Source organism: Penicillium daleae (genome assembly GCF_028827525.1).
Source record: "Penicillium daleae strain IBT 16125 chromosome Unknown utg000001l_segment0_segment0, whole genome shotgun sequence".
NCBI classification, from domain to species: domain Eukaryota; kingdom Fungi; phylum Ascomycota; class Eurotiomycetes; order Eurotiales; family Aspergillaceae; genus Penicillium; species Penicillium daleae.
In genome coordinates this window covers 191,328-205,827 of record NW_026623149.1, presented here as the reverse complement: position 1 = coordinate 205,827, position 14,500 = coordinate 191,328, and the positions used below count along the sequence as shown (strand labels likewise).

The window sequence follows — 14,500 nt, the reverse complement described above, 5'->3', positions numbered from 1 at the left end:
AAATTCCGAGGCCGAGAAATGAATGCTTGAAATGATGCCGAAGCATGGAGACCTATTAAGAAACGGTTTACGGCGTATACCGAGGGGATATCGAAAGAAAGGGCAGTTGTTATATGATTTCCGTTGTCGTCATCATGAGCTGGAGATCTTATCGAGTGCGGGTGAGTGCGGAGATTCGATAAGATTAACAAACGTTCCTGTGCAAGTGGATCGGATTGTGGATCATCTCGGCATTTGCAGAGCTCGGCCGACTTTGAGTCTTTCGGGTCTGGTCAGAGGCAGTTAGCGTGAATCAGCTAGTGTGAATCGGATTGTCATTTGCCACTGTCAACGTTGGTTTGGCTTATCAGTGTAGGCTAACAGAACGAAGTATACTACGCCCAATACGGTCTTGCTCGGCAGACTGGCTGTTCTTAGCGGAAAAAATTCCACACCCAAGAGAGATTTACATGATAATTCGAGTAACAGGTTAATAAAAGTCTTCATTAAATATTCAAATCCAACTAGAGTGGTATCAAACTATACAAAACACAACTATCAACGCCAAACCGCTCCCCTCCACCGAGCTCCCCCTGCAATCTTCACCCCAATTTCTCCATCATCAATCGACATTACCACCGAATCTGCCACCAAGGACCCTTGGGTCTTTCCGGCAATTCGGCATCAATAATCTCCTGCAGGCCAGTGTGCATGTCCACCTCCTCCGGGCGCCAGGCCCACGGGTCACTCCAGTACAGGAAGCGGTGACCAAAGTACAAGATCAAGAAGGCCGGGATACCGATGTACGCGGTGAAGAAGTTGCTGACCGACCATTCCGACGGGAAGAAGACGGTGAACCCGTTGATCAGCATCATCAGTGTGGCGCCCGCGAGACCAAAGTACGCGCCGTAGGGTTGGAGGCGGGACCTGTAGGGCAGCTCGATGCCCTGGGCGGCGGTGGCCTTGCGGAACCGCAAGAAGACGATGCAGCAGCAGATCCAGGAGATGAAGCCGGAGGTGTTGGTGAAGTTGATGAACCAGTTGAAGACGATGGAACTGGAGTTGCCGACTGAGAGGTAGGCCAGCGCGGAGAAGAAGGCTGAGACGCTGACGGCGTAGTAGGGGACACCCCAGCGGTTGCAGGTCTTGAAGACGCTGGGTGCGTTGCCGGACATGGCCAGGGAGTAGAGCGATCGGGAGGACATGTACAGGAAGGAGTTTCCGGCAGACCATGCAGAGGTCAACACGGCAGCGTTGACGATGTGGTCGAGCACGGGAATACCTGCGTTCTTGATGCCCACCACAAAGGGGGAGGACTTGACCGTTCCGTTACCCGCGGTGAGTTGTGAGGCGTTAGACGGGCAAATGACACCGATCGCCAAGACACCTAGAATGTAGAAGAAGACCAGACGGTAGATGTAACGGCGGGCAGCGCGAGGCACGTTGCGTCGGGGGGACTCCATCTCTCCACCACTGATGATGATCAGCTCGGGGGCGAAGATAAAGGCAATAGCACTGGAAACGGTGCACTTGAGCAAGCCGACAAAGCGACCGGCATCTCCCGTCACGATGTACTCGTTAAACGCGCGGGGATGCTTCCAATAGTGGAAACCCAAAAGCTGGCGGTTGGGACCACCGCCCCAGAACAGAATGAAGGAGACCATGAGCAGACCGACCAAAGTGATGATCTTGATACCTGAGAACCAAAACTCGGATTCACCGTAGAAGCGCACGGGTAAGAAATTGAGGGCAATAATCACGACCATCATGATGGTGATCCACACGGCAATGTTGACGGTTCCGTTAGTATCCCAATACCCGATGACCAGACCGGCTGCGGTGATCTCGTACGGCACTAGAATGCCGAGCGAGTACCAGTAGAGATAACCCATGGCGAAACCCATGCTGCGCGAGACGTATCGGAAACCATGGTAAGACATGGTACCACCGTGAACGGGGAGGTAAGCACCGATCTCGGCGATGGCAGTGACCAGACCGTAGACCATGGCGGAGATGAAGATGTAGCCCATGAGCAGCGAGGCCGGACCACCAGTAGCGAGCGACTGACCGGATCCAACGAACAGGCCTGGGGATGGTCATAGCAGTTAGCATTGCTTCAAACAGATATCCTGTGTTCTGTCCAACTCACCCGTTCCGATAGTACCACCCAGGGCCATCAGTTGAACATGACGGCTCTTCAGACCACGCTGGGTGGTCTCATAGCGATCATCCAGCAAGTCGGCCTCCACCAAGGTCCGGACAGCGCGACCCTTCTCGGTCATCGCGGGGTGATCATCAGCATACCCGGCCTGCGGGGACGCAGGCTCAATTGTCGCCATGTCTTTTTTTTTTTTGCACAGCGAGTTCACCACACCCTGTGCCGGGTGCAAGGTCCAAAAAAAGAAAGGATGAAGATGGCTAGCAGCAACTGTCAAGGATCGGCGGGAATACGGGCATTCTTAAAGGCACTCCATTCGCGCTGTCCGGGGTACCGAGGCCAAGCGCAGGTCCCCCCCATCCCGAAGGGGACTCTGCGACTTTTTTTTTTCGCATTTTGGCTTTTCAACACCAAAAACCTTGCGCCTGACGGGCGTGCGATGAGAGGGCGGGACGTTTGCTTGGATGGAGCGGGAGCATCTGACTGGACGCCACGAGGTCCGTGAGATAAGAAGGATGGCAGAGGAAGCAATCGAAGGCCGGTCGACCGTGGGACACTGGAGCCACCCCCAAAAGCCAAGCCCCCCGCTAAACCGAAATCGGGTCTGGGGTGATACCTCCAGGGACAAGGGACCAGGGACACGAGAAAAGGGGGCTGATAAGCGGCGGCTGGGAGAACGAGACATGGAAATGACTCAGATTGGTTGTGACTGTTACCTTTTCCTGGTCAGCTGGGGTGTCTGGCTTTTCGCTTCAGCCCTACGAGGTTCAGTCATGGCGGTGCAGAATCCGGTTTGGCCTGGACTGGAATCGGCTGTCTTTGCCCTTCACGCCAATATCCAGCATGCCCAGACTGGAGGTTCCCCCGTAAAAAAGGGCGCATCGCCATGATTGTGATCAAAGGATCACAGCCAGGACAATCTCATCTGATTCCGTGTCTCAATCCTGATTCCGCAATCTCCTCTGGTTGGCGAACGAGACACCCTCTTATCACCAAGCGATCAGAGAGAGGCTGTTGCGAGCAGCGCCCGGCGAAGATAGAGCCAGCCACACCGGCAGCTCGCCGGTAGACCGGAAAAAGGACCCTTAGACTCGAGTCCGCCCCAGAGTAGTCAAAGCCAGGATACAGTCCCAGTCCACCAGGCAAGCCGACCAAGACCATGGCACCAAACACCGCATTGCGACGGCTGCAGGCACCGGGCCGGTGCAGCGCGGGCACCGTACGACGCCTCGACAATTAGAGTGCGGAGAGGCGTCGAAGAGGCAAAGCCAAAGAGCCTTTCAGTTGGAGGGCTTATCAGGATGCGAGAAAGGGACAGGGATTCAGCAACCATGCAGCCCATGGAAATGGAGAAAGGCTTGGCACTAGACTCGATGGAGAATAATCGAGCAAAGAGTCGGCCAGTGACGGGAGATGATGAGGAGTGACGCTAAACCCAAACTAGCAATGCGTGCTATCGCAAGGCACTAGACTCGAAGGAGATTCCAAAACTGGAGAGGTAGAAAAGAATGAGGGTTGTACGAGAATAATGAAAAGAGACTGGAATAGTCTACTGGTCGAGAAATGGAAATAACCGATATTGCATCTTCATGGCTATTGAACCAGTAAGAAGCACGAGATCCCCTCTGCTCGAAGGATAGAAGTAGAAGTACAATGATACAGCAGTAGTAGTACATATTTAGTACATACAGAAAATAGCACATACAAAAGTACATGAATGCTATCCCTATTAAATCAGATTGGTTCCTCTATACCCAACGCCGAAACCTCCCGAGAAAACTTCTTTCTCATCCATCACTGATAAGTCCATAGATCCTCATCCTCTACCTCACGGCACGTATCCATCCGGCGTAAGTTGTCGCTCCAGACGCAACGCACGCGACTCTCCCCGATGACGCTTGCAACAGCCACATCCCCGACGGCAATGGATGTACTGCATGCCCACCGCTCGATCGCGAACAATCCGCAGATTCCGTTCACAACAACCACAGTCCCGCCCACAGCATCCTCCCCGACGGCGACACCGATCTTGTCCCGCCTTCCACACTTCCGGACTGGCCTGTTGCCCATGTAGGTCGAGATGGTGTCCCGCCAGGCGGCCCGGTGGTTTGTAACTCTCCAGTTCGGCAATACGCTGGCAGTACTGGAGGTACTCCTGGTTGATCTGTTTTAGCTCGGCTTCGTATTTGAGAATCTGGTCCTGGGTAGAAGGGTCGAGGAGAAGTTTCTCGTCGGCGGTGTTTTGGATGTAGGCTAGTTGGGCGCTGATGTGCATTTCGCGCTGGACGAGTTGCTTGCCCTCACGCATGACGGCTTTGTGTTCGCGGATCCATTGGCATTGTGCGTCGAGGCCGTCTTTCTTTTCGAGTTCGCGGAACCATGTCCCTTGTTCTTGGTGTGAGTCTTTGCCGGACTGGTGAGCTGCAGCTTGCTGGATCTGATTCAGGAGAGGAGTTCGTGAGAGGAGGGAGAAGAATGCCTTTCTGATGGCCATGATGACGGTTGATGAGATGTAAACGATGAGGTGAGTTGGTGGATGAAAGTATTATCGAATGAGGGAGTGAGGTGGAGGATAGAAGAGAAGGTGTGGTCTGGAAGGTGAATGAATGCCCAGGTTTCAGACGACGAGGTGGTCAAGTCGTGAGGTTCACGGTCCTGAGGTCCTGAAGAGTCCTAGGAATTGCCCGATTAGTCGCCGGAGGGTCTGGAGTATCTACAAAGGTCAAGTACGTGCCACGAAGAGGAATAGTAGATTATGCATTGTTTGTTTCAATCACCATTGTATAATACACCAGAAGTGACCAGAAATTGCCCTCGTCGCTGGTGTTTTGGATAGTATGAACTATTTGGTCATGTGCTTCCTCTAGTATAACGATATCTGCCATGACAGCTCCCCACCAGCATGTCGCGGGAGATTCCATCCATGATGAATTCTCTGCCCATCATAACACGGAAACAATCTTCTCAAAGCATACAAAGAGGTTGTTGTCTTGATATACTGGCATATCCCCCACACTTTCCCCATGCGGCCAAGCCAAGACTCCATGGAGATCCACATCCTCGTCCACATCCTCGTCCACATCGTCATCGTCATCCACAATGTCTTCCCCGCACGCTTCGGACCGCATTCAGGCGAACTGCAGCAGTCGGAAGTCTAGACTCTGGACTTTGCACTGTACACGTTGACGTCGGCCCATCGCCAATGATCATGCAAGCCAATCGCTGTTGTCTCCGACTGTCATCGCCTGATATTCTCAGGCAAGGCGGGAACCATGGCTACGATACATAAACCGAGCACTCATGATTCATTGATGCGTGGTGTGATTATTCTAACTAACACTGACATTTCTACGCTTTATATATCCTTCTGAAGATTCTACACTCTCAGCGACATCTACTAACCCTGCGGTTATTAGTACAAATTACTACACTCACCTCCTCCACAGACCCACCATGAAAGCCCTCGTCTACACCAGCCAAGCCACAATCCAAGTCCTCGACCGCCCCAAACCAACCATCCAAGCTCCCACAGACGCAATCATCCGTCTCTTGCATGCCTCCATCTGTGGAACAGATCTCCACATCCTGAAAGGCGATGTTCCCTCCGCACAGCCCGGAAGGATCCTTGGCCACGAAGGCGTCGGCGTGATTGATGCCGTTGGCGCCGCGGTCCAGGACCTAGGCGTCGGCGATCGTGTCTTGATCTCTTGTATGACCTCGTGCGGTGGCTGTCGCTTCTGTCAGCGCGGTCTGCCTTCGCATTGCGTCACTGGTGGCTGGGTGCTGGGGAATACGATTGATGGTACGCAGGCCGAGTTTGTGCGTGTCCCGCATGCGACGCTCTCGCTGCATCGATTGCCGGCTGGGATTGATCCCCGCGCTGCGTTGGCGATCTCTGATTCCCTGCCGACAGGGCTGGAGTGTGGTGTGCTTAGTGCGAATGTGCAGCCGGGTTGTTCGGTGGTGATTGTCGGCGCGGGGCCCGTGGGTATAGCCGCGCTGCTGACCGCGCGACTATATTCACCCTCGCTGGTGGTTATGGTGGACCTGGATGAGGCACGACTCGCGACGGCGCGAAAGCTGGGCGCAAATGTCACGGTCAACTCCTCCGCCCCGGATGCGCGACAGCAGCTGCTGGCGCTGACTGAGGAATTGGGCTTCGACGCGGTGATTGAGGCAGTGGGGATCCCCGCCACGTTTGCCTTGTGTCAGAAACTGGTCGCTGTGGGAGGGCGCATCGCGAATGTGGGCGTGCACGGCACGTCGGCGGATTTGCACCTGGAGAGGCTGTGGGATCGAAATATCAGTGAGTGTTTTCGGGGTGCCGTATTCACCCGTGGGCAGTGGGACACTGGGCAGTTGTTCAAGGACACCAATTGATCGGGTTGACAATACACTAGGCATCCACATGTCGCTGGTTAATGCGACAACGACTCCGCTACTGTTACGACTGGTGGAGTCGGGCATGCTGGACATTGGCTCACTGGTGACCCATCGTACGTTGATTCCCAACTTGCCCGTTAATTTCGCCTTTCCTTCCCTTTTCTGCTAGTGTTTGGTTGCGAGTTGATTTGGGGGCAGTTGTCGCGTGCGGACTTGCTTCTTCTCTCCGTTTCCATGTGGCCGTGACTCCAGTTTCGTGTGCTAATGCATCGTGGTGGGAATTAGACTTTTCCTGTGCAGAGGGAGTCACTGCATACAAGACCTTCCAGGCAGCGGCACACCACCAGACGCTCAAGGTGGCCATTGACTTTGATATTGCGTGATGGCCAACCCGATGGTTCCCGTCGTCTCGGCAGGAAATTAGCGTGCTTCGGCGGGCGTTCTTTGAATATTTAGGGTTCGTGATGTTTAAATGTTCCTCGCTACCGCATCGCATCTCCTCGTCAGCGTCCTTCATTTCCTGACTTCCGACTTGGAGGATCCTCCTCCACTGGAGAAAACTGATTGAGCTACGGTAGTTACCGTTAGTCCAACGCCCCCTTTCCCCACGCCCATCCCAGTCTGTTCGTAGTTTCATCGGCGAAACAAGCCACGCGGCCCCACTTGACGCCCCGTCGACACGAAGCACGATGACGGAGTTGGGAAGAGAGACTGTGACGGGAGATTCTGGTGTTTGGACTACTGGATAAGTGGAAATGTTTATGTATCTCAAACTCAGTTTCAGTCTATGAATTTTATTGTGTCTGGGTAGCTTGTTTCACCGGAAATTGCGGGATGACCGGTTCCATTTCCAGCGTCGGAGTAGGCTGAGGGCGATCGGCCAAAGCGCAGAATCAAAAGTCTCGTGTATGCCTTCAAAAAGAATGGACGAACCGGCAGGTTCATCCGAGTTGGAATGCGGTATTACTCAATTCTGCACCAATTGTCTGCTCGATAATGCCTCGGTCAACTCCCTCGGCCATCGTTAACCACTCTCCTCTCCAGGAGAGTACAGTGTGTGAGACACTGTCTGTTCCCAGTTTCCAATACTTTAGGCAGCATCCACTTTCCATCCACCGCGTAGGCCCAGGAAATGGTGTAAGCAGATAGCCCCAGCGGAGTCCTCGCAACCCGAGCGATCCAGTCAGCGCCTCCGAGAGGACCCATTAGGCTGCCGGAATGGACCCTCGAGTCTGGGTTTGAGTGGCCATCCCGCGGTACGCCAAATGGGAGGCGTCCGCCTCCCTCCGCCCCTGACATCATCATCTCCGCGCGCCACGAGGAGTTTTTCTTTTTCATTTCTTTTTTCGCCTAGCATAGCCAGTCAGAGATCAACTCATGCAGAATTCTTCCGACTGGGTACATGCACGGTTAGCAGATTTGTCCCGAAACCGTAGGAGAGCAGGGTGGTACTTGACCGAGACCATGGACGCTAAGGACAGGACAGGACATGGACGCGCAGGGATGGGCATGCGCGACTAACCCGAAGAATAGGATATTTGCCGTAGGGCCAATCGACGGAGGAACGATGATTATCATGTCCGCGATGGAGGATTCAACTGGCTAACTACTTGGAGTAGGTACGACAGTAATTGCAGTCAATTGAATACTCGTACACTGTGTCCAATTGTCCCCCAATGGCTCGGAAATGAGGCATTTCACCCACGCTGATCAATCAGCCAATAACGTCCCCTATTTCCAAGTGATTACTGTACTCATTCCAATCTTTCTCTCCTCGGTTCATCGTTCATCCAAGTACTGGGCCTGATTGGCCCGTTAAATTGCCTCCGACGACAAAACGAGACCCTTCCTCCTCTGCCAAGCCGCGCGGAAACGCTGGAAGCGAGTGCAGGTCTCCCACGTTTTCATGGTGAAGAACACCGGGAATGGTGAATAGTGAATACGAGTTCGAAGGGCACTTGTAGGGTAATGGTCCTCATGGATAACGGATCCTCATCACCGTCATTCCGGAGTCTCGCTGTCTAAAACTTTTCCGTGTGGTTTGACAGCTTGCCCGCGTCTTCAGCCGCCAAGTCCTTTCCCCACTCGCGCCTTTTTTTCTGCTCCAGTCTCCGGCCTTTTTTTTTTTTTTTTTTTTTTTTTTTATGCTAAGAAGAGGCCTATCTGCCCACTTTTTATTCCCTTGGTCGATTGTCAACTCTTTTGTTTCTGTGAATCTGCGAGTCTACTGCTTCAGCCTTGTGGAAGTATCCTGAGTATACCCGAGAAAGTATAGACCTGCGGTTCTCGTATAGCAACATCACCCTATTGCGGCTATCCTCGCTATACTTGCAATACCTACGGAACAATCGCCGCGCATGCCATTCCATTCCGCGCAACTATAGTCTCCCCTATCACTCTTCCCTCTCTCGCTCTCCTCGACCACCCGGCGCAATGCAAGACGCAACGCGCCGTTTCTCCAAGGCGTCCGCCTCGCGCGTCGAGACCGGCGTCGACACCACCAATGCGGATCGGACCCTCGAGGATATGGGGTATAAGCCTGAATTGGCGCGCAATCGCTCCATCTGGCAGGTGACCTTTATGTGCTTCATTCTGTCTTCGGTGCCCTACGGTCTCTCCACGACGCTGTACTACCCGCTCGTTGCTGGTGGCCCTGCCAATATCATCTGGGGCTGGGTGGTGGTCTCCTTCTTGATTCTCTGTGTGGCTATTTCTCTGGCTGAAATTACTTCCGTCTATCCAACGGCTGGTGGAGTGTATGATTCCTAAACCTCGACTTGGCTTGTAGAGTTTTCACTAACCATCGATGTTATGTTCCCAGATACTATCAAACATTCGTCCTCTCGCCTCTCTGGTGCCGTCGCGTCGCATCCTGGATCTGTGGCTGGTCCTACGTCGCCGGCAATATCACCATCACCCTCGCCGTGAACTTTGGTACCACGTTGCTCTTCGTCGGCTGCCTCGATGTCTTTGAAAAGTCGCCCGGCGTCGGCATCACCGATGATTTCCAGACCTATCAGACCTTCTTGATTTTCCTGGCCATCACCCTGTTGACCCATGCCATCTCGGCCTTTGGTAACAAGTGGCTGCCCTGGTTGGAGGTGAGTTTGAGAGCCATCGCATTCGCATTCGAGAAGTATAGCGATTATGGTCTATTCGTCTATGGAGAGTCGAGATAGACTTTTCTTGTTTTTACTTTTCACGTGCCCCCTTTCCGCTTCGAGGCAAGCCACTAACATTTGACTTTCTTTTTCTCGCGCTCAGACTTTCGCTATTTTCTGGACGATCGCCGGTTTGATCGCGATTGTGATTTGTCTTTTGGCGATTGCCAAGGAAGGTCGTAACAATGCTTCGTGGGTCTTTGGTCACTTTGAGCCTCAAGCTGGCTGGCCCGCGGGCTGGTCGTTCTTCATCGGCTTGCTGCAGGCTGCCTACGCCACGTCGGCTACGGGCATGATCATCTCGTCAGTCGTTTTGTCTCTTGACTTGCAACGCAATGTGAATACTAACGCTTTGGGATAGTCTCTGCGAGGAAGTCCGCGAGCCCGCGGTCATGGTCCCCAAGGCCATGGTCGGTACTATCGTCATCAACTTCGTCGCCGGCCTTCTCTTCCTGATCCCCGTCTGCTTCGTCATGCCCGAGCTCAGCCTGCTCATCAATTCCTCCCAGCCGACTCCTGTCATCTTCAAGCACGCGATCGGCAACTCGGCCGGTGCTTTCTGCCTGACCATCCCTCTGCTGGTGCTCGGTGTCATCTGTGGTGTTGGTTGCGTCACGGCCACCTCGCGTTGCACCTGGGCCTTTGCTCGTGATGGTGGCATCCCCGGCTCTGGCTGGTGGCGCACCGTCGACAAGAAGCTCAACATCCCTCTCAATTCGATGGCGCTGGGTATGGTCATTGAGATTGTTCTGGGTGTTATCTACTTCGGTTCCACCGCCGCCTACAATGCCTTCTCCGGCGTGGGTGTCATCTTCTTGACCATGAGTTATGCCTGCCCCGTGGCAGTCTCCTTGATCTTCCGTCGTCGCGAGGATATCAAGAACGGCAACTTCAACTTTGGCGTCGTCGGTCTCATTGCCAACATCTTTGCCCTCGGTACGTCTGATACTTGGTTGCGCGACCTATTCTCCCGTTTTGCTAATACCTTGTCCGCTCTCCAGCATGGAGTATCCTCGCCATCCCCCTCTTCTGCATGCCCACTCTCAAGGTGGTCACCCAGGAAAGTATGAATTACGCGTCGGTTGTGTTTTTCGGTTTCGTGCTCATCGCAGGCATCTGGTACGGTGTCTGGGGCTACAAGAACTACCGTGGCCCACCCACCGATGCCGTCGACCACGACGACGAGTCCATACCCCCAGCCTACCCCGAGGCCACCGAAGTTCCAGACAAACCCACCGATCTGCCTGGAAAGTCCAAAAGCCCATGATTTTGCCCACCCAACGATACCCACTCGATCCAGCTCGACGCCCGTTCTTCGCCATTGATGCCATTTCCGACTGTTCGCTAGTCCGCTAACCCCCGACTAACTACGACTAACCCCGCTGGTTGTTTGCCGTCTGTACGTCTTTTCTTTTGCCTATACCCACAGCGGCCATCCACCCCTCCCATGCGGCTTTCTTCCCCTGCGGCTATCCATCGCCCGTTGCGGTCAACGATCTCCTCCCTTGCGGTTTCATCGTCCATGCAGCCCGGTTCTTCTACCATTCAATGCCTCCATGCGACATCTCACGCCTTTCGAGCCCATGATCGCCACCTTCAATGTGGTCTCCCAGTCTCTCCCACGCACCTCCGTCACACCGTAAACGATAGATGATTTGACAGGACCTTTGTTGATCGGGATCTTCCTGGATGTATATAAGCATACTAGCTACAGACTTGCTGGACATGTGTCATGTATTTTTGGTTTTGAAGTAGCGGCTGATTAATTTTTTTTTCAAATACAAAAGATCAATCAGAGCTATCTATCACGATGATCTCCGGTTCTTTCTTCTCCAAACTACGAGCGGACGCGGTAGGTCCTGGAAGATCAGCTTCGTCTAGGGGTAGGTGTTCACTGAGAAACGCCTTGATGGCAGCTAGTGGCACCCCATGACGCATACCAGTACTATCATCCCACGAGGAATGCAGTCCTAGCAAGCTCCCATCTGCTCTCCGCAACAGCGGCGCTCCAGAATGACCCCAGTATGTCCACGCATCGTGCTTCAGCGCCCCGATCTCCGAGTTATCCTGTGGATCGACGTCAGGAATCAGACCGCATAGCCGACCCTTGGAAATTTCGATCAGATCGTAGGCGGTTTTACTGGGCGCCTCCGGACTCCAGGTCGTCGGCGCCTGGCTGTCCGATGCAAATGATCGGAGCGGTGGTCGACTGCGACGTAGAGAGGGGGACGAATGTGAAGACGGGAGTTGCGGGGTGACTGCTGCTGCTACTGCTCAGCTCCTCAGGCGCCTCGATGCAGACTACCTTGGCAAGCGCGAGATCACGCCGTGCATCCCAGACCTGGCACTCGACTTGCACTGCCAGCCCCGTATAACACAGAAGCCATTTCCGGCGGTGAGCTCGCCATTCCTGCGCAGTCTCGCCGAAGCAATGTGCACAGGTTAGCATCCACCCGCGCGCGTCGATACAGACCGCCGTGCCGGCTTCATGCTGTGCGAAGATCAGCGTCGACGATAGGCCGCGGATTGCCCATGGGCCTAGCTCGCGGGTGGCTTGTGTGGTGAGAGACGCTGAGCGCTGGAGGCGACGCTGTTTTGTGCGGAGGATCCGGAGGTCATCGCTGGTTATGCCGGGTAAGCGAGATGGGCTGCGAAGGAGCAGTGGGGAGCGCGCGGGAGTTGGAGCTGGAGTCGTGAGGAATCGAATTGGCCGGTCGAGATGGGTGGGTATCTGGGGGCCTTGGTCAATTTCAACGTCAATATCTGGGTGACTCTCGCGATTTGATCGCAGTCGGCGGGGCATCGTTGCCTCCGGGGAGGACAAGATGCGCCCGTGAGAGCAGAAGAGAGTCAACTGTTGGTTGACGCGTTTGCGCTCAGTCCCTTCCTTGATCACGTGGGTGGAAGTATCCAACAGTCCGAATTGGATTTTCAGTCTACATTCTCGACACGTTGCAGGAAAATCCTATTATCTAGTATTCCATTAAGAGGATTTGTACAGTTTTACTGCCCATAGTATGCATATGTGGTGCTTATTGGATTTTGGGTTGATTCCCAGCCTCAAGACTTGCATTGCAGCGCGATCGACCTAGTCAATCCTGGAAATATATAGCTCGCAATAGCTCTCCCGTGCGATGCATCAATGCATCATCAACCCCGGGCATTCTTACAATCTTGCAAATACCTAGACCTTCTGGAATCAAATGGCAGCCACATGATCCGTCACCAGGCAAGTAAAGTCACTCGAGCCATAGAAAATAGTGTTACCATCATCCGAGGTCTGCCCAGTGCTCAAAGTATCACCCCACTGCCAGAACATATCGGCCGCAATGCCCTTGGTATCCAGGGCCGCCGTCTGCCAGGGAGCCTCGACACTGCAGTGATCAGAGGGATACCCGTACTCTTCCAAGAGACAGGGCTTTCCTGCAGCCGTGCATGCATCGCCGTGGGCCTTGATCCAGGTGCTACCCCAGGTGCTTGCTTCACCCCCTGTTGAAGTTGTAAGTGAAACTGGTCTTTGAAGAGAATGTTTTGAGGAATACTTACAGCTTGATGGGTAGAGGTGGAGAGTACCAAAGTCAATTGTGTCAATGCCAATGTTCATGGTGAAGTTCAGGCCTTCGGCGTAGGTGAATGGGTAGCTGCCGTCCGAGTCGGTGTTCAGACCGAAGCCCTCTAGAAAGAGAAAAAAAATGGGTCACTAAGGTCCAAAGTGGATGTTTTCTCTCATGAAATAAACATCGACAGAGGATAACGGAACTTACCATCACCAATGCACACCATGTGCTTCGAGTCAAGAGACTTGATATACGCACTGGTCGTCTTGACCCAGTTGTAGATAACTGATGGATCACAGCCATTGCAGCGAGGCTCATTGGCCAACTCCCACGAGAAGATAGCAGATGAAGAACTGTAGCGAGACACTACAGTCTTGATGTAGTTCTGGTACGCTGCCTGAGCGGCTGTGTTCGTGTACCAGCTGGTTGCGCTGCCTCCAAAGGCCGACACGTAGGCCGCGATACCACCGTAGTCAGACCAATTGTTCACAAAGTTGATAATCAGCTTGATACCGTGTTTTTCAGCCGAGGAGACCACATAGTCGAGCCGCTGCAGACCATCCGCACCGGTGTTGATTGTCACGTTTCCGGACGAGAGATATTGGTACCAGACGGTGCCGGAGGAGGGGACTGTGTTGACGTCGTTGAATCCCCAGACTCGCAGGATGCGGAGTCCCGAGTCGTACAGGTGCTGCATCACCAGGTCGACGTCAGCATCGTTGGTGAGGAAACCAATCCAGTAGGAGTTGGTTCCGGCATAGTAGCTGGTCTCGCCATCAATGGTGAAGTTGAGGCCATTGGTTGTAGGGAAAACGGTGGAAGTGGACACCGGAGCCGAGGTAGTCGAGGTAGTCTTGGTAGTCGAGGTAGTCTTGGTAGTCGAGGTAGTCTTGGTAGTGGATGACACGGTGGTGGTCGACTTGGTCGAGGTCGACGAGGTAGTGCTGCCGCTACCCGTTGCTGAGAAGAGTTAGTGAACAGGAATTCGTCTCTTCCTCGGATGGACTGATTTACCTGGCAGACATTGACTGTACCAGTCATTTTGATACTGGCAAGTATACGGGGACACGCAGGTAGTCGACCCAGTCCAGCCATTACCTCCACACTGACCGTACTCAGCCACCTGGGCCGAGGCCAGCCCAGCGAAGAGCAAGATCGCTGAGGAGTAGTACATTGGATGCGGTCTGCACGAGTGATCGGGGTTGCTATCTCAATCGTGAGAACTAACGGCTACGACGAGACTACGGTGCTTAAATACTTCT

The 14,500-nt window shown here is 53.7% G+C and overlaps 7 protein-coding genes across 7 annotated transcripts; 2 read left to right on the top strand and 5 right to left on the bottom strand.

Moving 5' to 3' along the window:
- Positions 1–611: 611 nt before the first annotated feature.
- N7458_000057 (proline permease PrnB) lies at positions 612–2,318 on the bottom strand (the record flags this gene model as incomplete). Its single annotated transcript, XM_056903451.1, has 2 exons — positions 612–2,065; positions 2,129–2,318. 2 exons carry the CDS (start codon positions 2,316–2,318, stop codon positions 612–614), a joined length of 1,644 nt encoding a protein of 547 aa, XP_056771218.1.
- Positions 2,319–3,965: 1,647 nt separating this feature from the next.
- Positions 3,966–4,631, bottom strand: N7458_000056 (uncharacterized protein; the record flags this gene model as incomplete). The annotated part of the gene is made up of 1 exon (XM_056903450.1): positions 3,966–4,631. One exon carries the CDS (start codon positions 4,629–4,631, stop codon positions 3,966–3,968), a length of 666 nt encoding a protein of 221 aa, XP_056771217.1.
- Positions 4,632–5,079: 448 nt separating this feature from the next.
- N7458_000055 (uncharacterized protein) lies at positions 5,080–5,265 on the bottom strand (the record flags this gene model as incomplete). The annotated part of the gene is made up of 1 exon (XM_056903449.1): positions 5,080–5,265. The coding sequence occupies one exon, from the start codon at positions 5,263–5,265 to the stop codon at positions 5,080–5,082; it is 186 nt and encodes a 61-aa protein (XP_056771216.1).
- A 325-nt stretch (positions 5,266–5,590) lies between these two features.
- Positions 5,591–6,903, top strand: N7458_000054 (zinc-dependent alcohol dehydrogenase family protein; the record flags this gene model as incomplete). Its single annotated transcript, XM_056903448.1, has 3 exons — positions 5,591–6,443; positions 6,538–6,633; positions 6,821–6,903. The coding sequence occupies 3 exons, from the start codon at positions 5,591–5,593 to the stop codon at positions 6,901–6,903; spliced, it is 1,032 nt and encodes a 343-aa protein (XP_056771215.1).
- A 2,050-nt stretch (positions 6,904–8,953) lies between these two features.
- Positions 8,954–10,948, top strand: N7458_000053 (uncharacterized protein; the record flags this gene model as incomplete). Its single annotated transcript, XM_056903447.1, has 5 exons — positions 8,954–9,276; positions 9,342–9,621; positions 9,785–9,984; positions 10,043–10,617; positions 10,683–10,948. The coding sequence occupies 5 exons, from the start codon at positions 8,954–8,956 to the stop codon at positions 10,946–10,948; spliced, it is 1,644 nt and encodes a 547-aa protein (XP_056771214.1).
- A 521-nt stretch (positions 10,949–11,469) lies between these two features.
- On the bottom strand, positions 11,470–12,484 carry N7458_000052 (S1 family peptidase; the record flags this gene model as incomplete). Its single annotated transcript, XM_056903446.1, is given in 2 exon segments — positions 11,470–11,821; positions 11,838–12,484. The coding sequence occupies 2 exon segments, from the start codon at positions 12,482–12,484 to the stop codon at positions 11,470–11,472; spliced, it is 999 nt and encodes a 332-aa protein (XP_056771213.1).
- Positions 12,485–12,880: 396 nt separating this feature from the next.
- N7458_000051 (mannan endo-1-4-beta-mannosidase F) lies at positions 12,881–14,412 on the bottom strand (the record flags this gene model as incomplete). Its single annotated transcript, XM_056903445.1, has 4 exons — positions 12,881–13,170; positions 13,228–13,356; positions 13,446–14,198; positions 14,253–14,412. The coding sequence occupies 4 exons, from the start codon at positions 14,410–14,412 to the stop codon at positions 12,881–12,883; spliced, it is 1,332 nt and encodes a 443-aa protein (XP_056771212.1).
- Positions 14,413–14,500: the final 88 nt, after the last annotated feature.